The 24,837-nt window shown below is 51.4% G+C and overlaps 1 protein-coding gene and 1 long non-coding RNA gene across 6 annotated transcripts in view; one reads left to right on the forward strand and one right to left on the reverse strand.

Moving 5' to 3' along the window:
• Window positions 1-1,399: 1,399 nt before the first annotated feature.
• LOC102159054 (uncharacterized) lies at window positions 1,400-6,488 on the reverse strand. Its single transcript, XR_001298157.3, has 3 exons — window positions 5,922-6,488; window positions 1,896-2,111; window positions 1,400-1,799 (listed from the first exon to the last, which is right to left on the reverse strand). It is a non-coding gene; the product is annotated as an uncharacterized LOC102159054 (long non-coding RNA).
• A 497-nt stretch (window positions 6,489-6,985) lies between these two features.
• FAM193A (family with sequence similarity 193 member A) overlaps window positions 6,986-24,837 on the forward strand; it is a 136,354-nt gene continuing 118,502 nt past the window's right edge. For 4 of the 5 annotated variants that reach the window (XM_021100934.2, XM_084971281.1, XM_084971280.1 and 1 more), the window contains exon 1: window positions 6,986-7,471. In XM_021100934.2, the coding sequence (XP_020956593.2) occupies window positions 7,241-7,471 (231 nt within the window). In that variant the 5' untranslated portion in view covers window positions 6,986-7,240. Of the gene's footprint in view, window positions 7,472-7,551; window positions 7,751-7,836; window positions 7,922-24,837 lie in introns of those variants that run through there. The other variant, XM_084971284.1, reaches the window with a different exon arrangement.

Raw genomic sequence — 24,837 nt, forward strand, 5'->3', positions numbered from 1 at the left:
CCGGGGGGGCGGGGCTTAAAGGGACTCCCAGAGAGCCACCAGTGGCAGGGCCCGTCTTCACCTGCCTGCCCTTCCTGTGGAGTGGTCCCTAGAGATGGAAGAGGCCAACGTGCTGGGTGCCTGGGCTCAGACCCGCCTGCCCTTGGAGACCTGCAGAGATGAAAATGCAGCTATTCCAGTGCTCGATGCACATTTGCTCGTTGCACCATGCTGGGCTCTGGCAGGTACAGACAAACCCAAGCAAGTCGCCGCACTCTTGAGTCTACGTTCATGGAGGAAGACAGTCCTCCAGGCCGGTGGAAAATCAGAACTGGCAAAGCTGGAGAACAGGAGTCCACGAGAACAGGAAAGGCTGCTCAGCTGCACCTCAAGGAGAAAAAGGTCCTTAGTGCAGGTAGAGCAGACACTCCCTGGGTGGCCACCTGAGGCCAGCAGTGTCCTGAGGCCGGGATCAGAGGAGGCCGGGGTCGTAGCCAAGTCTAAGGAGAGGAGAAGCCCGTGAAGGGGCCAGGGGCGTGTACCACAGGCTCCTACCTGCAGAGGGGCCCCCAAAACTGGCTGCACAAGGGGCTTGTTTCTAGGCTTCTTAGTTTTGAAACTTAAGTGGTATCTTAACTACATTTTTGTTGTTGCTGTATAGAAATTTGTTTTTTTCATACTAGTTGTGAATATGAGAGAACAATATGAAAAAAATAATTAAAGGGATCCCAGCATCCTTGCTAAAGTCATTCTAATAAGACTGGATTCTGTTAAATTCTCTATATTCACAACTGTAACATCACAATGAAGTGTTCTAAATCTTGGAACTCTTCTTACTGAACATAAGTTTTACAGTAAGTTAAGACAGTAAGTTTTGACACACAAAAGGTGTTGGGAAGCTTTGTGTGTTAGCATTTTCAGCAAGACATGTTTGCTGTAGGGTCTTGTTAGATGGCTGACATGAAAGGGAGGTTCCTCTCCCAGTCAGGTTTGTCTCTCATGTCTTGTTCGGTCACAGTGGAGCCATGGCCACCACGGGGTCTTTTCTCCCCGAGACAGTTTCCCCTTTCGGATCAGTTACTGTGTCACACTTGATTTCTCCCATGCACACCCGCTGTGCGCTTCTTGGGTAAATCTGCCGTGGTTATTGTGTCTTCCTTGCACATGTCTTACTTTGTTTTGCCAGATTTTGTTTGTTTTGTTTGGTCTCTGTGTTTTAGGGCCACACCCACAGCACACACCACAGTTCACAGCAACAGCGGATCTTAACCCACTGAGCAAGGCCAGGGACTGGACCTGCATCCTCATGGATACTAGTTGGGTTCGTTACTGCTGAGCCACAACGGGAACTCCATTGCATTATCGAAATCATTAATCCTTTATGTCTCAATCTATTAATTTATTGAAGTCTTAATTTCAGTCACTTTTTCAGTTCCAGTTTATTAGATTTCAATACTCCGTTCTTTCATCTATTTTTTACACCTTTTCCTCTATTTTCTTGAACATATTAATTATAATTATTGCATAGTCTTAGACTACCTCTGAATTGTTCTTCAGTAAAATGACCTGTGCCTTGACATACCCAGAAAATTTTCACTGAAAGCTGAACTTGTGCCTTAAAACAGTTGTAGAGACTTGATGTCTTCCTCTGCAAGGAAGTGAAGCCCCTGGTCCTTAGTCCGACGGCACACAAGCTGGGTCAAAGCAGTGCTGCAGTTTGCTAAGGTTCCGTGTACCGCCGGCTCACTTCTACTTGAGGACACCAGCGAGGGCTTCCCACGGAGCACCAGAGCACCTGTTCCTGGCTCATCCTCATGTCCCTTATAAGATGGAAGAGATGTTAACAGCCTCAGGCCATATGTGAGAAACAGAATTAGTCTGTCTTAAGGTTTGTTGCTGTGTTGCACTCTGCTTACCTGAAGAGTACAGTTTGATGGGAGTTCTCTCTGTGGCTCAGCCAGTTAAGGACCGGACATTGTCTCTATGAGGATCTGGGTTTGATCCCTGGCCTCACTCAATGGGTTAAGGGTCTGGTGTTGCCATGGCTGCTGCATAGGGCGCTGGTGTGGCTGGGATCTGGCTGCAGCTTTGGCATTCCCTGGTTTGGGAGCTTCTATATGCCTCAGGTGCAGCTGTAAAAAGAAAAAATATATATAGTTTGAATGTCCAAATTTTTTTTTTATCTATACGAAGATTGACAGATACTTTGGCTATACAATTTTACATTGTATGTGATTTTCTTTCTGAATTTTAAAGGCTCTGTGCCACTATTTAGCATTAAATGCCACTGTTAAAAGACAAGTGAGGGGGAAAAACTGTAATTGCAATGTATGCATGTAAGGATAACCTGACCCCCTTGCTGTACAGTGGGAAAATTAAAAAAAAAAAAAAAAAAAAACAAGTGAGATCTTTTTCCTGTTAAATTTTTTTCTGAAATTCATCTTGAAAACATTTTTTATACTGTGTGTGTGTGTGTGTGCGCGCGCGCGCGCGCGTGTGTGCACGCTTTTTAGGGCCATACCTGAGGCATACGGAGGTTCCCAGGCTAGGGATTGACTTGGAGCTACAGCTGCCGGCCTGCACCACAGTCAGCAATGCCAGATCCAAGCCGCGTCTTAGAACTTCCACATAGCTCATGGCAATGCCCAAACTTTAATCCACTGAGCAAGGCCAGGGATCAAAGCTGCATCCTCTCTGAGGCTAATTAGCGGTTTTCGAAAAAAAAATTTTGATTCCTTCTGTTAACAGGTTCTTTGCCTGCCCACCTGCACTTGATCCATTTCCTAAATGGCTGGTGATACTCTGGTTTCTCTTCAGATCATATAAATCTTTTGCCTTTCACTAAATGATTGGTGAAATGTCACTGTCCCCTCATGTTTACAAGTGACATGTTTAAAAGCTGATTAGAAGCTCCATGTAGGCAGAGCTTTTGACCGGCGTGTCAGTTTTGGGTAAGCATCAAACTGCCTGATTCTTTGGGATCTCCAAACATGAATATGTCCATAGCTATTCTCAAACTGACCTGTATACTTTTTTCTCTTTTTTTGTCTTTTTGCCTTTTCTAGGGCTGCTTCCCTCAGCATATGGAGGGTCTCAGGCTAGGGGTCTAATCGGAGCTGTAGCTGCCGACCTACACCACAGCCACAGCAACACGAGATCTGAGCCGCGTCTATGACCTAGACCACAGCTCATGGCAACGCCGGATCCTTAACCCACTGAGCAAGGCCAGGGACCGAACACGCAACCTCATGGGTCCTAGTCGGATTCGTTAACCACTGCGCCACGACGGGAACTCCTCAACTGTATACTTTCTGCAGAGAAGTCCCTGTGCTCTTCTGCTTGGCGGGGTGGAAGCCCACTGCCACAGTTCCACTTGGGACCGGGAAATGGCTTGAGCAGGGATGCGCAACTGTTCTTTCTGCAGCCTTGATAAAGCCAGAAATTAGAAAAGGCTTTCTAGGTAATGATTCATTGTTATGTAATGCTCCCTGGTTATGAATTGGGAGATAATGAACTTCTCTAGTTTTTCTTATAAAATTGTACTGTTACTAGTACATACTCATGTCTTGGTGAAGATTTACATGAAAGGGGAGTAATAAAACTTTTACGAAAATATCCAACACACGCTGCCTTTTCCTGCAAGTGGCTAAGAGTTGTCCAGGACCATGAGCGTTCTGGGTGGCCGGGTCCATGCCTGAATCCTCTCCAAGCCACTGCTCACCCCTCCTTGTGACTACCTGTGCTCCTGCCAGACTGAGCTGCATTTCCTTTGTTGTTGTTCTTTGCTGTGCCCATGGCATATACAAGTTCCTGGGCCAGGGATCAAACCCGTGCCACAGCTGAGATCCAAGCCGGCTCCTTAACCTGCTGAGCCACCAGAAAATTCCTGCTTTTACTTCTGAGACTTACAAAGACCTTTCTGGCCCTGTGTCCTGCATTCTCTTGTGAATGGTTATTTTAGGTAAACCTGGCTGGACTATAGCATGCTTAAGACGGTTAAACCTGATTCTGAGGGAGTGCCTGCCGTGGCTCAGTGGTTAACGAACCCAACTAGTATCCACAAGGATGAGGGTTCGATCCCTGGCCTTGCTCAATGGGTTAAGGATCCGGCGTTGCCATGAGCTGTGGTGTAGGTTGCAGACGTGGCTCAGATCTGGCATTGGCTGGCTGCTACAGCTCCGACTGGACTCCTAGCCTGGGAACTTCCATATGCCGTGGGTGTGGACCTGATAAAAAAAAAAAACCATGATTCTGGAAGTACATGCTGAGAGTGTTTCAGGATGAGCTTAAGGCTTGCACTGGCAGACTGGGTAGCAGGAGACTGCCCTCGCACTGAAGGCCTGAATGGAACTAAAGGATCACTCCTGTGGCCTGAGGGCCTCTGAGCTGGGACAGTATTTTTCCCAGCTTTTGAACTCACACTGAAACATTATCTCCTCAGTCTCAAACCTGCTGCATCTCAACTCTGCCACCACCGCTGGCCCTCCTGGTCCCTAGGCTTTGGGACTTGGTCTGGGACTACACCACTGGCCCCCCTGTCTCCAGCTTGCTGACTGCAGACCTTGGGGCTTGTCAGCCGCCATCACTGTGTGGGCCGACTCCATACAATACATATACTTCCCACTGGTTCTGTCTCTCCGGAGAGCACTGACTAACACGTCCTTCAATGGGGTGAAAACTGATTCTTAAGGAGGGGAACCAGTCTTAAATACTACAACGGTTTACGGCCCTCCTGAGCTCAACTCCACCAAATAAAATCTTATTCCTTAGTATTTTCTCCTTAATGTCTTGATACTTTCTCCTTAGGGGGGATAATGATTTTATGTTGAGAACCACTGGGTTATGCCTTTGCTTCATAACTTCTGCCAGGACCACCCTCTCTACTCCCCTCGAGGCTGTCCCACGTGTCCCGCCCGCCCATCCTGCTCCCTTGACGTCCATTCTCAACCTAACAGCCCCAGTTTTCTCAAATCATACATCCTACAATGACAGCCCCTACTCAAAACCCTCTATGGCTTTCAGCTGCCTTTAGGATAAAACACAATCTTGATTTTGTCGGTTCCTGGGACATGCTCAAGTCTTGCAGTGCTGAAAACCCTTTGTTCTACAGTGAGTGGCTCTGGTTCAGCTCACCTCAGAGAGGCTTCCCCTGTCCCCAAAAGAGCTTTTGACATCAACTGTGGGCTGCTGGAACCCAGCAGCTGTACCTGAGCCACATCTGAGTTGGAATCTGGGCCCTGCCTCTGACTATCTGGGTAACTGAGCAAATCCCTCACCATCTATGGACTTGAGTTTCGCATCCATAACATAAGGCTGATGGTGCACATCCTGAGAATGGCTGTGTGGGTGAGATGATACAGCAGCAGGCAGAGGGGCTGGGGCGTAAATGCTTGACAAATGATCATTATTACGTCATTCATTCATCCAGCAAATATTGGACTGTTGTGTGCCCAGCTCTTGCCTGGCAGGAGCTGCGATGCAGAGGTGCAGGAGGTAGACACTCCTATGCCTCCCCGAGTCCCTGCCCCCTAAGACTTGACTTTTCTGGGGGGCTGCTGAACACTAAGAATCTCAATTCAGTGCAATGTGTTCTGATAAGCGAAAAGCACAGGGGCTGTGGGAGCGGGCAATGTCTGACCCAGCCCGTGTGGGGAGGGGGCAACCCAAACCATTGCCCCCACTAGAGTGCTAAGGCAAGCATCTCCGCTCACCCTCTCAGCCTTCCTTCAACAGCAGGGTCAGTCCAAACCCTTGGGGAGGGGCCCAGGCAAGAGTGCAAATGGAGGGCCTCTGCTCCTCTGTATCATCGCTCCAGAACCAGTGATGGAACCAAAGGGGGCAAGACAAGTCTCTCGTGCTTCGGTGTTTGTGATGGGTGGGGGCCTCTAGAGCGCAGGATCCAGGCAAAGAACCCCTGTGGTCCGTCTAGGGCAGAACTGTACCTGGGGCTTGCTGAAGATGGGCAAGGGGCCCAGGAAGGAGGGTCCAGGCGGAAAGGCCCCACTGGAAGGCCCGGGAGGGTCTGCCGGGGTTCGTGGCCTGTGCGGTGGATGAGTTCAAGATCGTGAGAAATGGCTGGACTGCTCCGGCGCTTTGCAGGGCAGCAGGGCCCCAAGAGTCCAGGCGACGACTGCACGGGGCCGCAGGGAGAGGGCGAGCTCGGAAGGGCGCCTCCAGGCCGGGGGTTCTAAGCTAACTGCCAGGTCTGCCGGCTCGCGGCGGTCCCCTGGCCCAGAGCGGACCCCGACCGACCGCCGCCGGGTCCAGCGCTTTCCAGACGCCCTCCGGAACTCGCCCAACCCACGGAGGCGGGTTATTCTCGTCCCATTGAGTCACCTGGGCTCGGGCGACGGGCCCGACCCAAGGTCACATAGCCAGTCAGTTGGGAATGCGGATTCGAACCCACAGCCGGGCCAAGGTCACCGGGCCTTTCTTGGAGGGTCAGATCCGGGGCTACCAGCCCGGCGCGTCCCGAAAGCCAGGCCGGCCAGGCCTGCAGACCCCGCGGCAGAGGCGCGGGGCGCGGGGGCGTCTGGGAGCCTGTCAAAGAGGCGGAACTCCTCGCCACCAGCCTTGTAGTTCGCCTACTGAGGGCGACGCAGCCCTGTGCTGGCCAGGCCCCTCCGCCCAACTACAAGTCCCAGAAGGACCTGCGCAGTGGGCGGAGCTTGCAGCTCGACCGCGCGGTGACGCCACCGCCGCCTCCAGCTCCCCCGCCGCAGCCCCTCGCAGCGTCTGGGCGCTCGACCGCGCGCGGCCTGACGGGAATCGTCGTCCCTCCGCCGGGCACCCCTAGCGGCGGCGCTGGCGCGTGGACTCCAGGTCCCGGCGTGCTTTGCGCTCCGGCGCACGTTAACGGCGGGAGGGGAGGGCGCGGCAGAGGGGGAGCGGCGCTCGGAGGGCGGAGTAAGGCGGGGGGGGGAGGGCGCCCACACCCCTCCCCCTCCCCGCCGCTCCTTCCCCCTCCCCCGACGTAAACTGGGATCCCTTTCCCCTTGTGTCCGCCATATTGGACTCTAACTCTGGTCAGCGGCGGCGCCGGGCCCGGTGGACTCGCCGTTGCTCCCGCCCAGCGGCCGCCCCGCAGCTCCCGCCCGCCCGGCCCTCCCCGCCCGGAGGCGACCCCGCGCAGCGCCCCCCGCCCGCGGCCGGCCGGAGCGCCCCGCCGCCGCCGCCTCAGCCTCCCCGCCTTCCCCGCCCTCCGCCGCCGCCCGCGGCCCCGCGCCCGCTCCGCGCCCTCCCCGCCCGCCGCCCTCCCGCCATGAGCCCGGCCGACGCTAAGCGCGGGGCCAAGCGCCGGAAGAACAAGCGGGGCGGCGGCGGCGGCGGCTCGGGCGGGGGCAACGGCGGCGCGGGCAGCGGCAAGGCCGGCCCGGCGGCGGCGCTGCGCGGCTCCCAGGCCCCGGGCCTGGCGGCCCCGGGCGGCGCGGCGGCGGCCAACGGGCCCCTCGGCGCGGGCGCGGGCGGCGCCGCCCCCGGAGGCTACTTCGAGGTAAGCGGGGGCGGGCGGAGGGCGCGGTAACGGGCGCGGGGCGGGGGCCGCGGTCCGCTCGCGCCCTGACAGCCTCCCGCGGGCACGGCGGGCCCCGGTGGGAGGCGCGCCGAGCCTGGGGCTGGGCTGCCGCGCGCCAGGTGCCGCATCTCCAGGAGCGCGGCGCCGCCTGCCCACCTGCGCGGCGCTGTCACGGGCCCGGGGGTGGTGCCGCGTCGCCCGGCGCGGAGCTCGTCCTTGAGGTTGCTCGGGTGCGATTCCCGAAGAACTGGGAGTCAGGTGACGAGCGGGGCTTCCCTGGCGGGGCCCACCTCCTCCACGCCCTTGCGAAAGTGTCTCCTGGAAGTTTTCTTTTTCTTCTCCAGTGTGGTCATTGGAGAGACACCTGACAGTCTTCTGGAGGTGGTGGCCCCGGCTCTGCATCCTCTGCTTTTTAAAAGTTTTTTAGAGGTAATTGGTGGTCTGGTCACTCAGGCCTGTTATGTAGGGCTTGAACTTAAGGCATTTGAATAGGAATTTTTTCTGTTTTACTTTTGAAGGCAGCTGGCACACACTGCCTCTGTCAGTTGTGGATTGCTGCCACTTTTATTCCTCTCCTGGTCCCAGCACTTTCCAAGACGCAGTACTGGGTCGTGGGTATGCCGTTGGCAGTCATTTCTACCCGTTGAGTTGTGTCCTAAAAGAGAATGGATTTTTTTCCAGAGTTGTCTAGTTGGAACTGTTAGGTAAAGACGTTTGCAACAGTAACAAGAGGCAACAGACAAAAGCCTCATCAGGAGTGTTTATTTGTGTGCCCAGTTCCAAGACAGTAGTTGTTTTATGCGAGATTATAAATACCGTGTTGGAGTGGTGTGCAGGGAGAGTGCATGGGAAGTCGTTGCATGTGCCATAGCTCTCTGATGCCTATGCTCTTGTATGAACTTGCAGCAAGGTGTGTGTATGCTTTAGTGTTTTGAGTGCTCTCTGCAGTTGGAGCTTTCTTAGATTGTATGTCAGATTTGTTTTGGATCCTGGGTCAGAGCCCTTGACCTCACGGTCTCCGGAGGTTACCGTTCCTCAGTACACTAGAGAGCGAAACAGGTGGAGTTCTGAGGATCCAGAATGAGGCTTGTGGATTTGCATCAGTGGAGTGTAAATTAAGGGCAGTGTTTACTGCAGGAGGGGAGGAGAGGGGAGGGTGGGACGTCTGCCTAAGTAGGTCTTTTACAAAAACGTTGACAATCTTGGCTGTACCTGGATGTAAAATACACCTACTTCTGTTGATTTAATGAAAGCAGGGTGGTGGTGCAATAAAAATTCTTTCACTGGCCTTTCATAACATTATTTCAGGCTTTGATAATTCTCACTTATTTTGCGATATTTAGCTAAAATAACCTTTTAGTTAGTTTTTATTGTTTGTTGGCTTGGCCGTGTAGCAGCTTGATATGGGATCTCAGTTCCCAGACCAGAGATCAGACCCTGGCCACAGGTGGTGAAGGTGCAGAGACCAGACCCCCAGGGAACTCCTCTTTTAGTTGCTGTTCTTTTGCCACACCTGCAGCATATGGAGATTCCCAGGCCAGGGGTCAAATCAGAGCTACAGCTGCTGGCCTACACCACAGCCACAGCAGCACCAGATCTGAGCCTTGTCTGCGACCTACACCACAGCTCCCGGCAATGCCAGATGCTCAACCCACTGAGCGAGGCCAGGGATTGAACCTGCAACCTTATGGTTCCTAGTCGGATTTGTTTCCGCTGTGCCATGACAGGAACTCCTAGTGCTATTCTGATCATGCTTTTCAAACTCAGATGACCGTATGCCTAGTATTATTTTTGACAGGACTGTCTTTTTCTGTTAAACTTAACAAATGCGGAGTTTTTGGCCATGACCCACTATAAGATAAAAAATAGATTAAGACTTGTTCCTTCTCACCCTGGGCACGCACAGACACCTGCGAGGGCACACACACGGACACCTGCAAGGGCACACACACAGCCACCTGCGGGGGCACGCACAGACACCTGCGAGGGCACGCACACAGCCACCTGCGAGGGCACGCACACAGCCACCTGCGAGGGCACGCACACAGACACCTGCGAGGGCACACACACAGGTCGCAGGTGTCACAAAACAACATTTCGATACTTTTTGATATTTTCTCTTCTGTTCATTAATAAAGTGATGGTTGTAGTAAACAGAATTATTTTATTATGTACTGTTAAGTTGTGACTTGCACCTTTAAAAACATTCTCTTTTACTATATTTTAAAGTTTTAAAGCCACGTTTTATGTTTCAAAATTTCTTCACAGAGTGTTTTTGTTTTTTGTTTGTTCTTGTCTTTTTAGGACTGCACCAGGGGCATATGGAGGTTCCCAGGCTAAGGGTTGAACTGGAGCTGTAACTGCCAGCCTACACCCCAGCTACAGCAACTAGGCTGCATCTCCGACCTACACCATAGCTTATGGCAACGCTGGATCCTTAACCCAGTGATCGAGGCCAGGGATGGAACCCTCGTCCTCACGGATGCTTGTTGGGTTCGTTAACCACTGAGCCACAATGGGAACTCCTCTTCACAGTGTTTTAATAATAGAGCATTAAAAATCCTCTTTGTGGGGAGCTCTCATTGTGGTGTGGTGGAAACAAATCTGACCAGGAACCGCGAGGTTGTAGGTGCGATCCCTGGCCCTGCTCAGTGGGTTAAGGACCCGATGTTGCTGAGAGCTGTGTGTAGGTCGCAGACAAGGTTTGGATCCTGTGTGGCTGTGGCTGTGGTGTAGGCTAGCGGCTGTAGCTCCGATTTGACCCCTAGCCTGGGACCCTCCATGTGCTTCAGGTGTGGCCCTGAAAATCAAAAGAAAAAAGGAAAAACCTCTTCATGATAACAGGGTGACACCAATTACAGATGTTCTTGGTGTGATTCTGAAACCTCTCAATTATTTCCCCACGATGACAGCTCTTTGGGACACCTCATTTGGTGCAGAACCAGCGCCTTAAACAGTGTTTGTCTCCGAGTAACAGTGAATGGGTTCCGGCCCTGCGTTTTGCGCAGAGGCTTGTGGTTCTTGGATGGCGTCCTCTCTGTTTGACATAGATCGTCCGGGCAGAAGGTGTCAGGAGAGGAGGAAATGTGGAAGGACTGTCTTGATTCTCCCCAGGGGTCTGTTGGCCCCGCTGCCCAGGGCGTTGGGCACAGCATTGAGCCTCAGACCTGGACTGTCCTCAGTGAGACGGCTGCAAAGGGCACTTGTGCATGTAGGCAGCTTCCGTAAAGATAAGAGCCCGGTAGAGTAGGTAGGACAACATGACGTAGCTTGTAGAGTCTGACTCACAACAAAACTCTGGAATCCACAGCTTGGGGGACATGCACTTGATAGGCGCTGCGCCGTCAGGCACGACATCACGGCCTGGGTTTTCTAGGCGGTGTGGTACCCAGCTCCCGGGCTTCTTGTGAGAATTGAACAAGTAGTGGCCACAGAGTGCTTACACAGTGCCTAGTGGCAGACAGTGCTGTGTGTGTACCTGAGTCGTTACCTTCAGGAAGCCAGCCTGGCTTGCTCTGTTAGGTCTCTGCTGCAGGATGCTGTTGGTGAAGCCTCTTCCACTCCAGGGATGCGGTTGAAAGGATGGCGCGCGTCTCAGGCAAGTCTCGCTCTAGCAGCCCAGTGTGGCGGTCTGCTCGACTGCGGCAGGAGAGGCTTAGCGCCAGAATGAGAAGTTGGTAGGTGCAGTGTCATGCATGTGTCTCACTGTTCTGCCTTTCTGTGTTTAAGTGTAACTTTGATGGTGTTCGTGGTGAGTGAAGCGAAGCCTACGGAGTAGAAGTCGGTCTCTGTAAGGATCCGCTTTTGGGAAGTCTCTGGGTGTGTGTCCACTTGCGTAGCGAGGTCTGACCAGGCGCACGTCCGCAGGCCTCGCGGTGGAAATCCGATGGCCTTCTTCTGCCCTCGTCACACGCGCCTCGGGCTCTAAGGCTTTTCTACGAGGAACGTTACTTGTGGAGCAAGAAGGTGAATGGTACTTTTTCAGCCTGACATTACCAACGTTTTTCTCTTTCAAATAAAACTAATGACTTTTCTCGCCTTTGTTTTCTTCGGCTGTGCCTGGGGCATGTGGAAGTTCCCGGATCGGGGATCCGACCCGTGCCACAGCAGCAACCTGAGCTGTTGCAGTGGCAGTGCCAGTCCTTAGCCACACCGCAAGGGAACTTCTCCCACCTTTTAGCAGTTAGGCATTTAGGGATTTACACAAAATAAGAGGAGCTGTGTCATCAGAATTCCGTATTTGAGTAGGTGCGCGTTAGGAGAATAGGTGTGCGGTAGGCATCACGCATGTATTACTCACCAGCATTTCTGCTTTGTGGAAATTGACCAGTGTTGTTAGGTGTCAGGGCTCAAATGGGAATTTAAGACTGTTTTTGTAATGCTTCAGAGGGTTAGAAAAGAAAGGCGTTGGGGTAGGAACCAAAGTACAAATCAGACAGTGATGTTGGAGCTCCCGTCGTGGCTCAGTGGAAACAAATCCGACTGGGAACCATGAGGATGCAAGTTTGATCCCTGGCCTCACTCGGTGGGTTAAGGATCCGGCGTTGCTGTGAGTTGTGGTGTAGGTCACTGATTCGGCTCCGATCAGATGCAGCTGTGGCCATGGCATAGGCTGGCAGCTACAGCTCCAATTTGACTCCTAGCCTGGGAACCTCCATATGCCGCCCAGTTGTGGCCCTAAAAAGCAAACAGACAAACAAACAAACAAACCCCAGTGATGTTACAGTTTTAAAGTCAGAAAAAACGTGTAGTGTAGGGAGCATTTGTAGTAACATAAATCCTTTTTCGTTGCAGAAAAGGTGGCAAGAAGGAGATGACATTAATGTTTAACGTCAGTATTTGTGGTCAGGTGGTGTGATTCGGGATTTGGGGGTACACCGGCGTGCACGCGGAGGCCTTCCCTGTGTTGTGGACGTAGCTGCCACAATGAAATGAGGTTCCGCCTTGACTCTCTCTAGTCCGCACTTGCCTTCGTGACCTGAGGAAGGAGGTTGAGCGAAGACCTAGGACCTCATGTGCTTCAGCCGAGGTTAACAGTGGGGTGCTGCTGCCGAGAGCCGTGTTCTGTGTGTCTTTGTGGGCGCTACAGAGGTTAGAAGAAGTTTCCCGGGCCCTCGAAGGCGCCCTTGTTCCCTTTATTGGCCTCCCCACCACTGTTCTCATGTTTTGCTTGTTTTCTTTCCGTTTTTTTTGGGGGGGGGGTCTTTTTTTTTTTTTTTTTTGCTTTTTCTAGGGCCGCTCCTGCGGCATATGGAGGTTCCCAGGCGAGGGGTCCAGTCAGAGCTGCAGCCGCCGGCCTCCACCACAGCCACAGCCACAGCCACGCCAGACCTGAGCCGCATCTGCGACCGACACCACAGCTCACGGCAGGGATGGAACCCGCACCCTCACGGTTCCTCGTCGGATTCGTTCATGCCGGGAACTCCTGTCTTGCTTGGTTTCTTGATGTCGCACAGCAGCGCCCTGCGCTAGCTAGTGCCCGTTGGCTCGGTGTTGTGTTGGAGGTGCGTCTGTGTGGTTGATGTGCCAGTTCATCGTTCTTTTTCATGGCGTGCAGCTTTCCATGGCGTGGATAGTCCACAGCTTAGCCACTCTAATACTGGTGGAGGTTTGGCTTATTTTATGACTGATGTGAATCAAGCTGGTAGGCACGTTCCTGTATGTGGGTTTTGGCGGATAAGAGTGCTCCTTTTGGGGCGTTCCTGCTGTGGCTCAGCAGCTGACGAACCTGACTAGCGGTATTCATGAGGATGCAGGTTCGATGCCTAGCCTCTCTCAGTGGGCTAAGGATCCTCTGAGGGTTCCTGTGAGCTGTGGTGTAGGTCCCAGACGAGGCTCAGATCCCACATTGCCGTGGCTGTGGTATAGGGCAGCAGCTGCAGCTCTGATTGGATCCCTAGCCCAGGACACACGCAGCAAAGGAACAAAAAAGTGCTTCTTTTTCTTGAGTATATACCTGAAGTGAAATTGCTGACAATTCATGTGGTCTGACTTTAGAGGATACTGCCTGAGAGTTTTTCTAAGTGGTTTTATTATATGCTAATTAAAAAAATTAGCACGGTGGTAAAACACACGCACATTTTTATTGTACGGTCATTTGAACTTTAATGCGGATGTAGATTCGTGTATTCACTGCTACGTCACAGTCAGGACGCAGAGCAGTTCCAGCACCCAGAAAAGCTCCCTCTTGCTGTTCCTGGGCAGTCACGCTCTCCACCACCCTTAACTCTGGACAGCCAGGACTTCCTTGCTGTGATTTTTGTCTTTGGGAGAAGTCATATAAATGGAATCATATGGTGTGTAACTTTTTTAAATCTTTTTTTTTTTTTGAGGCCTGCACTCGAGGCATATGGAGGTTCCCAGTCTAGGGGTCGAATTGGAGCCGTAGCCGCTGGCCTATGCTACGGCCACGGGAATACCAGATCCTAGCCTCCTCCGCTGCCTATACCACAGCTCATGGCAACTCCAGATCCTTGACCTGCTGAGCAAGGCCAGGGTTCAGACCTGCGTCCTCATGGATCCTAGTCAGGTTCGTTTCTGCTGCGCCACAACGGGAACTCCAGTATGAAACTTTGGGAGGCTGGTTCCTTTCACCTGTAGTCACACTGAGCTTCATCCTTGTTGTTGCAGGTACCAGTGGCTGCTTTTTACTGCCACGTCAAGACCTGTGCCGAAGCTTGCAGTGTTCCTTTGTATGGATTTCGCACAATTACCTGTTCTCCCATCGGTGCATGTTGAGGTTTCGATGATGATAAATAGGGCTTCCGTAAACAATTGTGTGTAGGGTTTTGTGTGAAAGTAAATGTTCAGTTCTCGGGGGTAGATACCAAGGAGCCGGAACAGGGTCATGAGAGAATGTTATAGGAAGTTGCCAAGCTGTTTTTCGGAATGGCTGTACCATTTTGACCTTCCACCAGCAGTGATGACAGTTAGTTGCCCTGCGTCCAAGCTAACATCCATATTGTCAGTAGATTTTATTTTAACCATTTTAATAAGTAGATGTGTGGTGGCGTTGTGGCTTTAAGTTACATTTCCCTAATGACTGCTGCTATCGAACACTTAACATATGTTTGTTTGCCATTCTTGTATCCTCTTGGGTGAAGTGTTTGAGACTCCGCTTATTTATTTATTTGTTAATTTTTGGCTGCTCCCATGGCGTATGGAAGTTCCCTGGCGAGGGGTCAGACCCAAGCTGCTGCTGTGACCTAGGCCATAGCTGCAGCAACGCATTGCGTCAGGCTGGGGATCAAACCTGCACTTCCACAGAGACAAGCTGCATTACAGTGGGAACTCCTGTTTTTTTTTTTACTCTTGAGTGTTTTTGGGGTTTTTTTTAGGGCCACACCTGAGACATATGGAAGTTCCTGGGCTAGGGATTCAATCGAGCTGCAGTTGCCACCCTACACCAAGCACAGCGATGCCGATGCCGGATCGGAGCCGCATCTGCGACCTGTGCTGCGGTTGCAGCAGAGCTGGATCAAGGCCAGGGATCAAATCTGCATCTTCATGGATACTAGTTGGGTTTTTATTTTTTTGCTCTTTAGGGTCACACCTGCAACATATGGAAGTTTCCAGGCTAAGGGTCAAATTGGAGCTGCATCTGCTGGCCTACACCACAGCCACAGCCACCCTGACTCCTTAACCTACTGACTGAGGCCAGGGATCGAACCCGAATCTTCATGGATACTAGTCTGGTTCGGAACCTACTGAGCCACAGCGGGAACTCCACCGGTTGCGTCCTTAACCCTCTGAGCCGCGCTGGGAATGCCTCTTTTGTGCGGGTTATTTCTGGACTCGATTCTGCTCTGTTGGTCTGTGGGTCTATCCCATCGCCTATACACGACAGGCAAAAACTTCCAAGATGATTTCTCCAACTGAAAAAAAGTGTTTTTGGTATTTAGTCATTTTTTTGGTTTTGTTTTGTTTTTGTTTTTGTTTTCTGTTTTTTTGTCTTTTTGCCATTTCTTGGGCCGCTCCCACGGCATATGGGGGTTCCCAGGCTAGGGGTCGAATCGGAGCTGAAGCCACTGGCCTACGCCAGAGCCACAGCAACGCGGGATCCGAGCCGCGTCTGCGACCTACACCACAGCTCACGGCAACGCCGGATCGTTAACCCACTGAGCAAGGACAGGGACCGAACCCGCAACCTCATGGTTCCTAGTTGGGTTCGTTAACCACTGCGCCACGCCGGGAACTCCCATTTGTTTTTTTTTTTTTTAATACATTTTAGAATCAACTTGTCCATGTCTACAAATAATTCTAGTATTTAATTTGAGGAGTTCCCTCATGGCTCAAAGGGGTAAGAATCTGGCATTTCACTGCAGTAGCTCTGGTAACTGTGACACAGGTTCCATCCTGGCCGGGAACTTGCACATGCCAAAAAAACCAGTAATTTGAATCTCCTTAAAACTGTAGGTCAGTTTGGCGGGGAGCCGAGGTATTTGCTGTTGACTCTTCCAGTCTGTGAACACGGCGTGTGTTTCTCTCTGGTCGTCTTTGATTTGTGGATTCATTGGCATTTTCCCGGTGAGTCGTCATATTGTCTGCGAGTAGGGCATTTTTTGGTTTGTCTTCCACCCTGGGTGCCTTTTCCTTCCTTTGCTTGCTTGCTTTCGTGCGCTTGGTAGGGCTTTAGAACCGTTTCCTTGTTCTTGATTTTCGGGGGAGCATCCAGCCTGTCGCAGTGTGTCTGCTGGAGGGTTTTCCTCAGATGCCCGTTGCCATGATGGGGAAGTTTTTAAGTTTCTATTCACAGATATGAAAGCTTGTCAGGTGCTTTTTTGGATCGGTTGGTGTGGCCGTGTTTTTCTCTTCTTTAGACTGTCACTGTGGTAGGTGACGTCATTGATCTTTTCATACTGAACCAGCTTTGCATTCCTGGACTAGACCCCACTTGGTCAGGGTGTGTGTGTGTGTGTGTGTGTGAGAGAGACCCCACTTGGTCAGGGTGTGTGTGTGTGTGTGTGAGACCCCACTTGGTCAGGGTGTGTGTGTGTGTGTGTGTGAGAGAGACCCCACTTGGTCAGGGGTGTGTGTGTGTGTGTGACCCCATTTGGTCAGGGTGTATGACCCCACTTGGTCAGGGGTGTGTGTGTGTGTGTGTGACCCCACTTGGTCAGGGTGTGTGTGTGTGTGTATGACCCCACTTGGTCAGGGTGTGTGTGTGTGTGTGTGTGTGTGTGTGTGACCCCACTTGGTCAGGGGTGTGTGTGTGTGTGTGTGTGTGTGTGTGACCCCACTTGGTCAAGGGTGTGTGTGTGTGTGTATGACCCCACTTGGTCAGGGGTGTGTGTGTGTGTGTATGACCCCACTTGGTCAGGGTGTATGACCCCACTTGGTCAGGGGGTGTGTGTGTGTGTGTGAGAGAGACCCCACTTGGTCAGGGGTGTGTGTGTGTGTGTGTGTGTGTGTGACCCCACTTGGTCAGGGGTGTGTGTGTGTGTGTGTGTGTGTGTATGACCCCACTTGGTCAGGGTGTATGACCCCACTTGGTCAGGGGGTGTGTGTGTGTGTGTGAGAGAGACCCCACTTGGTCAGGGGGGTGTGTGTGTGTGTGTGTGTGTGTGTGTGTGTGTGTGAGTGAGACGTTCCCGGGCCGGGGCTGGAACCTGTGCCTTAGCAGCCCCTTGGGCCGTTGCGGTGGCCCTGCTGGCCCCTTGGCCCTGCCCCAGAGGAGGGCGCACCTTACCCGCGTTTTGTTGAGCGTTGCTGTGTCTGTTTTATAAGGACGTGTCCATCGTTCTTGTTTTATGACATCCTTGCCTGGCTTTTCCTTGATGACACCTTTGCTTGTTCTTCTTGCTGTACCTTGTCAGCCAGACTCTGGCCAAATGGACAGGCTCTTGTCTTTCTTGCTCTCAGCTGGCTTCCGTCCGCTTTGGCGTCCCAGCGCCTTTGTCTGGCACTGGGGCAGCCACGTTGTTCTGCTTGTGTGGTGGGGCCTGCACGGCGTGGACGGGCCACGTCCTTCTCACCTCTGTGCCTTTGTTGGGCTGTTTCTGCGTAGCGTTTCTCTTCCTTCTTTGCCCAGTGACCGCTGCGTCTTCCCAGGAGGGGTCGCGTGCTGTCTCTGTGGGAAGCATTGCCATCACCATGCTAGGCCTGGCTGTTGCTGCCCGTCTGGGTTCCCCTGGAGCCTGTCCTCAGCTGGGCCAGAGACGTTAGACTGGGTTGCAGTCATTGCTTTATCGGAACGTTTTCTTCCTTTTTCTTTTTGTTCATTTACTTATTTTTTAGATACTGTTTCATTATTTATTTTACTGCCCTTGCTTATGGGCCTTCCGGGCTCTCTGCCGTCCACGTGTGGCACTGTCGTGGTGTCTCCTTCCCTCCGGCTTTGGTGAACGTGCTCACCCCCTTGCCTGCAGCACTCACCTTGATGCAGGAGATTCTGTGTCCACTTCTTCCTCTCAAGCTCAGACCTGACACTTGACGTCTTTCCCGTGTGGTGTTAGAGAGTTCCCATCACAGCTGGGAACTCAAATGGTTGATCAGTGAGTCTGACGTTGTGGCTGTTCTCACTAGAATGACCATTGCGGCAGGTGAGCTCAGCTTGTCTTGTCCCTGTTGAAAGTAAACTCTTCTTTCCAAACTACAAAATAGTTCTTGGGTTTACTGGTTGGTTTGCTGGAAAACTTATCAAAAGAAGCTTTTGTCTAAAGCTCTCAGGCCAGCTGTATGTGTTTGTACGCTGGACACATCCGTCAGGTAAGAAGATTGGCTAGGGAGTTCCCTGGTGGCCTAGCCAGTCGAGCATCCTGTATTGTCACAGGTTTGATCCCTGGCCCAGGAACTTCTGCATCTGCAGGGGTGTCCCCCCCAAAAAAAAGATTGTGCTGGATAATCTCAAAGGTCTTTTACAACTTGTGATTCTTGGATCGTCAGTCCCTTGGTCACGCCCTTTCGAGGACCTCCGATTGCCCGCTGCAGGGTCTGTAATGTGTGCAGTGCGTTAGCGGCGCACTTGGAGCAGCTCAGACGCGCCCAGCGCCGAAGGAGAACGTGTTTGTTCTCGAGTCCTCCAGGAAGACTCTCTGCTGTACGGGTGTGGAGTGTGTGGATGGGGACGGACGCCCTCACTTGATCTGGTTTCAGAGCCTGGAGTCTTGCGTGATTCCTGAGGTATCTGGCATCAGAATCCGTGTGTTTACTCAGAGTCTTGAAGCCTATGGCAGTCAGCGGGGGCTGGTTAAGTACGTGACTTCTGCTGTTTGATTTAATGAGGTAGAGTCTTAAAAGAAACCCTGGATTGAAGATAAGGCCCGTAATGAAAGCATATGAGACAGCAAGGAAATTGATGGTAGCGCCGCTACTGTCTCCTGCATAAGCTTTTTATTGACCACACAGTGAGCTTAAGAAAGTGAGCTAAGTTGGGAGTTCCCGTCGTGGCGCAGTGGTTAAAGAATCTGACTAGGAACCATGAGGTTGCGGGTTCAGTCCCTGCCCTTGCTCAGTGGGTTAAGGATCCGGCGTTGCCATGAGCTGTGGTGTGGGTTGCAGACGCAGCTCGGATCCCGCATGACTGTGGCTGTGGTGGAGGCCAGCGGCTACAGCTCCAATTAAACACTTAGCCTGGGAACCTGCATATGCCGCAGGAGCGGCTCAAGAAATGGCAAAAAGACAAAGTGAGCTAAGTAGACTCTTAGCTGACTCTTTGAAATGTGCAGTTATATCCACTTTTATTATTAGCTAGCCATGTCTGGCGTTCCTGTCGTGGCTCAGTGGAAAGGAACCTGACTAGGATCCATGAGGACGTGGGTTCTGATCCCTGGCCCTGCTCAGTGGGTTAAGCATCTGGCATTTCCCTGAGCTGTGGTGTCGGTCGCAGATGCAGCTCGGATCCCGCATGACTGTGGCTGTGGTGGAGGCCGGCGGCTACGGCTCTGATTGGACCCCTAGCCTGGGAACCTCCATATGCTGCAGGTCCAGCTCTAAAAAGAAAAAAAATAGTAAAAACACAACCCCCTCCCCCACAAGTGGTTTTCTTGGATGTTAGAGAAGGAAGTACCTGGTCTTCACAGTCAGGCATCCAGAAGAGAAACACCACCTCTGCCCCCTTTTTTAGCAGCATTTCCAGTCATCCTCCGCTCTCTCTAGTACTTTGTACAGTTCCCCTGAGCCTAAGGATGAGCTCCTGAGGAAATGCGCATTTCTCCCACCCCAGCCCCTTTTTCGGCTGCACCCACGGCGTATGGACGTTCCCGGGCCAGGGAGCAACTCTGAGCCACGTCTGGGCCCTTCGCCACAACTGCAGCAGCACTGGAGCTGGGGATCAAACGGGCAGCACCACAGAGACCAGCCGGGCCATGACCTTGCTGCAGCACAGCGGGAGCTCGGAGGCGCACACTTCTGTGAGGCCGAGTCGCAGCAGCTCTGGCTAATTTGCACAGACAGGTGTTGACTGGTGCATCGGGAACTTACAGCGTTTTGAAAGGGCTGCTGGAACCAACTCTCTAGCTGGGCTTCCGAGAAGGAGTTCCAGAACCAGGTGTAAGCCCCCAGCTGTGGAGCGAGTCAAGCCAGTCTGCAGCACCAGCCATGCTGGTCTGCCGCTGAAAGCCAGGTCCCTGGCCAGAACCCAGCTCTCTAGGGGGCTTGAGGGAGTAGCCACAAGGCGACATACCTCAGGGGAAGCGAAATGGCAACAAAGTCACCACACGGCTTTGTTAGCAAATACTTTTGGAGTATTCACAGGACATACTGCGGAAGATTTGAAAGAAGTAAATTGTTAGAATAAATGACGATGTGTGGTGGGCTTGCCTGGGATGCTGGAAACACAGATGTTTCTTACTGGTTTTTTTTAAGGGCTGCACCTGTGGCACATGGAGGTTCCCAGGCTGGGGTCCAATCAGGCCTACCCCACAGCCACAGCAACACAGGATCCGAGCCGCATCTGTGACCTACACCACAGCTCACGGCAACACTGGATCCGTAACCCACTGAGCAAGGCCAGGGATCGAACCCGCATCCTCATGGATACTAGTTGGATTCGTTTCCTTTGAGCCACAATGGGAACTCCTCAGGTATTTCTAAACAGGTTTCAGCTTCTGCTTTTTGATAGATTCAGATTGAGTACTTTGTGTGAGCTCTTGAATGGCCTAGAGAATATATATTCTGAAATGATTTCTTTAATGAACAGGGTTTTGTGGGAAAACTGGATGTATCTGGTGATGGAGCAGCCACTTTAAAAAAATTCGTGGATGGGGTGGGATTGCAGAAAGAACAACACATGTGAAATTTATTCACCACATGATGCATAAGAGAAGTTCTTGAAGCAGCGACTTGAAGCCAGAAGCACATAGGGGCTCAGCCGACCTTTACACAAGTAGTAAATCTTTACAGTGCTTTGTAATGAGATGGGGAGAAACTGAACATACTTGGCAAGGCACAGAGGTTTGCTGGTTATCTTGAGACAGAATTGAAAGCATGGCCTATTTGGAGGTGAATTGAGGGTTTTCTTTGACGTAAGGGCAAGGGGTCTAAATTTGCTGACCTTTTCTGCCGTGAGTGGCTGTCAGTAGAAAGCTACCTAGCAAATTCAGTATTTTTGAGAAAATAAACACTTGACCTGCCCTCTCAAGGACTTTTTAACAATGAACAGAAAATTGCTTTTTGAAAGAAACTCTTGCCATAGGGCTTTGAAAGTGATGTTTCTAGAGTTGTCTCCACTATTTGTCTTGTTAAGAGTGATGCAAATAGTCATCTTACTGCGCACTTGAACTTGGAAGTGAAACGTTCAGCCTGTTTAACAACTTCCTGTTGTAACACTTAGTTTTGAACTCATTTTTTACAAATACAGGGATGTTGGGAGTTCCCTCTGTGGTGCCCGGGTTAAGGATCTGGCGTTGCCACAGCTGTGGCTTGGGTCGCAGCTTCGGCTTGGATTCAGTCCTTGGCCCGGGAACTTTTATACGCCATGGGTGTGACCAAAAAAGAAAGAAAAAAAACCAAAACCCAGTTGTCTTACCTTCTGATTCTATGTAAGAATAAAGAACTCTGATGAGGACAATGGCAGTGGACTCATTGAAATGTCAGCAAAAATCTTTATGTGATTAATGGATAGGGTGGCATATTGGTTGGCATCATGTAGCAAGTCGAGCCAGCCCTGTGTTTCTTCCTCTGGGGGAGCCCTGCCGCTCTGAAGGAGCAGGACGGTTTTCCGTGAAGACCGGCAGCAAAACCTGCTTGCTCAGTGCTTGAATTTATGGTGCTCCAGAAAAGATACCAAGATTTTAAAGAGTATATTTGATCACACGGGTTTCCTTAACTTTTTGAGTTTTTGTGACATCAGAGGGTTTCAGCATTGTTAAAGAAGAAAGACAAGTTTGCAAAAGTACAGTTTGGTGTTTCTGTTTCTGTGTACTTTTGATTGCATCCACCCGCGCCGTCTGAGTGCTTTCTGTGGTGCTGGTAAGAGACGGCGGAGGCCCTCGAAGCCGTACCCTCTGCCGCTCCTGGACCTGCGGTCTGTTTCGTGGGTGCTCAGGTCCTCCTCCTCGCAGAGCAGTGCCGCCTGGGTGACCGCGCAGGGCCTTCTCCAGCCGGGCCCCTTCCGTCATGCTGGGCCTTCTCACACCTCCCCTTTGGGTCTTGGGTCCTCCTCGTTGCCTCCAGGAAAGCTTGTCTTCCACTTTTTCCTTCTCCCACTCCCCACCCTTTCCTTCCAGCTCCGCCTCCTGAGACCCCTCCATCCTTGGAGGCCTGCCCTGATGCTTCCTTCTCCCGTCATCCTACCTCGGTTCTTAACTCTGTGACACGTAAACACTTGTATGTACCTGCACATCTGTTGTCTGTTACTAGATTGGAAGTTGATTGAATGCAGAAAAATTTTTTTTTTTTTTTTTTTTTTTTTTTTTTAAATCTTTTTGCTGTTTTTATTTATTTATTTATTTATTTTTGTCTTTTTTTTTTTTTTTTGTTGTTGTTGTTGTTGTTGCTATTTCTTGGGCCGCTCCCGGGGCATATGGAAGTTCCCAGGCTAGGGGTCCAGTTGGAGCTGTAGCTGCCAGCCTATGCCAGAGCCACAGCAACGCGGGATCCGAGCCGCGTCTGCAACCTACACCACAGCTCACGGCAACGCCGGATCGTTAACCCACTGAGCAAGGGCAGGGACCGAACCTGCAACCTCATGGTTCCTAGTCGGATTCGTTAACCACTGCGCCACGACGGGAACTCCCTGAATGCAGAAAAATTTAAGGGCATTTTACTTTGTTCATGGCCCAGTGCGTGTTTGTTGAATGGATCAGATGAGATGTAGAATTGGGAATTTTTTCTTTTTCTTTCTTTTTTGCTTTTTAGGGCCGCACCCGAGGCATGTGGAAGTTCCCAGGCTAGGGCTCAAATCAGCTACAACAATGCGGCATTGGAGCCTTGTCTGCGACCTGCACTGCAGCTCATGGCCACACCAGATCCTTAACCCGCTGAGCAAAGCCAGGGATCGAACTGGCATCCTCATGGTTCCTAGTTGGGTTCGTTAACCACTGAGCCGTGAAGGGAACTCCAAGAATTTTTTTGTTCTCTAAAAATTTCAGTATCACATTTGAAGTGTATGGATCTTGCCAATTTAGTCCAGACATTCAAACATGATAAACTAAAAGACAGAGGAAAGCATTCTGTGCCTGCGTCTCCCGCAGTAGAGAGTGTGAGTTACTAGCAGGCAGGGTGACTGCAGGGTGAGGGGTGAAAACAGGAAAGGCATTACTGTGAAAAGAAGGGGGTGGTAATTTGGAGAATTAGAACTTAGATCTTAGAAGATAATTCCCTGAATATAGTTTCTTGTTTACAGAGTCAATTCCAGACTTAGTTAATTCTGATTCTGGAGTATAGGAGAATTTTTTTTTTGCTTTTTAGGGTCGTGCACAGTTCGATGGAACACACGGAAGTTCCCAGCCTATGAGTCGAGTTGGAGCTGAAGCTGCCAGTCTACACCACAGCCATAGCAATACCAGATCCGAACCACGTCTGTGACCTCTGCCACAGCTCACAGCAATGCCGGATCCTTAACCCACTGAGCGAGGCCAGGAATTGAACCCATGGATGCTAGTCAGGTTCATAACCTGCTGAGCCACAACAGGAACTCCCTAGGAGAGTCTTTTTAAGATGGTTCTCTTCTGTTTCCTGTGACATGGAAGCTTGTGATTGGGTAGAATTAAGTCTTTAGCTCATTCTGGAAGTGAAATACAGCTTGTGTCAATATTGTCCTAGTTATTTATTGGAGCCTCATGGGTTTACTCATCCAGACTCTGTGAATAGCCAGCTGATCAGAAATCCATTTGTGGGCTTGAAAAGGTGTAATGGAAGTTCTGTTGTTAACAGTGGAAGAATATAACTTTCTGAAAACTGGGTTTTCTTGGGAGTTCCCGTCATGACACAGTGGTAACAAACCCAACTAGCATCCATGAGGCCCTGGGTTTGATCCCTGGCCTCACTCAGTGGGTTAAGGATCCAGCGTTGCCCTGAGCTATGGTGTAGGTCTCAGACACGGCTCGTATCTGGCATTCCTGTGGCGGTAGCATAGTAGCACCTGTAGCTCCAATTCAGCCCCTAGCCTGGGAACTTCTGTATGCCATGGGTGCAGCCCTAAAAAGCAAAAAAAAAAAAAAATAAATCAATGAGTAAATAAAAAATAAAAACTAGATTTTCTTTAGCAGTAATATGGAAGCAGTCCAGAGGTAGTTTATTGAGTCATATTTAAACTTACTGAGCAGGCGTGAGGTTAGCGCTGTTTGTCAGTGTGGTTAGGGAGAATTCTGACGTCTACCGTCCTGAAATGCTCTTGAGTGCGGTGAGGGGTGTACCTGAGGCCCGGCTTCACTGAAGTGCTGGGTCCGCCATCGTCTGTTTTAGAGCCTCTCTTAGGCGTGAGGGATGGTTCTCCATGCCGAGAACGCATCAGTGGGCAAAGCTGTGGAAGCCCCTCCTGCCCCCTGGTGCGGGAGGAGACAGTGAAGTAGGTGGTGGGGTGGTGAGCGAGGGCCTGGGGGCGCAATGCCTGCAGTGTTGAGGACGGGCTCAGGGAGGGCCTCCCTGAGCCGGGGACAGTGGCAGAGACCCAGAGACAGGGAGGGGGCCAAGCTGTGCAGACACCTGGTAGGCAGATGTCAAGGGCCTCTGACTCCTAGTTGGTTTGGTTTGGTTTGGCCGTGCCCATGGCCTGTGCCCAGGGATCACACCCGGGCCACAGCAGCCACCCAAACTGCTAGTGACAACGCTGGATCCTTAACCCACTGAGCTACCAGGGCACTCCTCTCAGCTTTTATTTTAGCTAATTCTATAAAAGTAAAATATGCTTCCATGGTGCGTTGGACCCAGATATTACATAGGATCTGGTCACAAAGTCACAGATT

The sequence above is a fragment of the Sus scrofa genome, chromosome 8 (genome assembly GCF_054392235.1).
Source record: "Sus scrofa isolate SSC_HxYL_T2T_F1_AM1 chromosome 8, Sscrofa_HxYL_maternal_Yorkshire_Landrace_v2.0, whole genome shotgun sequence".
Classification (NCBI taxonomy): Eukaryota; Metazoa; Chordata; class Mammalia; order Artiodactyla; family Suidae; genus Sus; species Sus scrofa.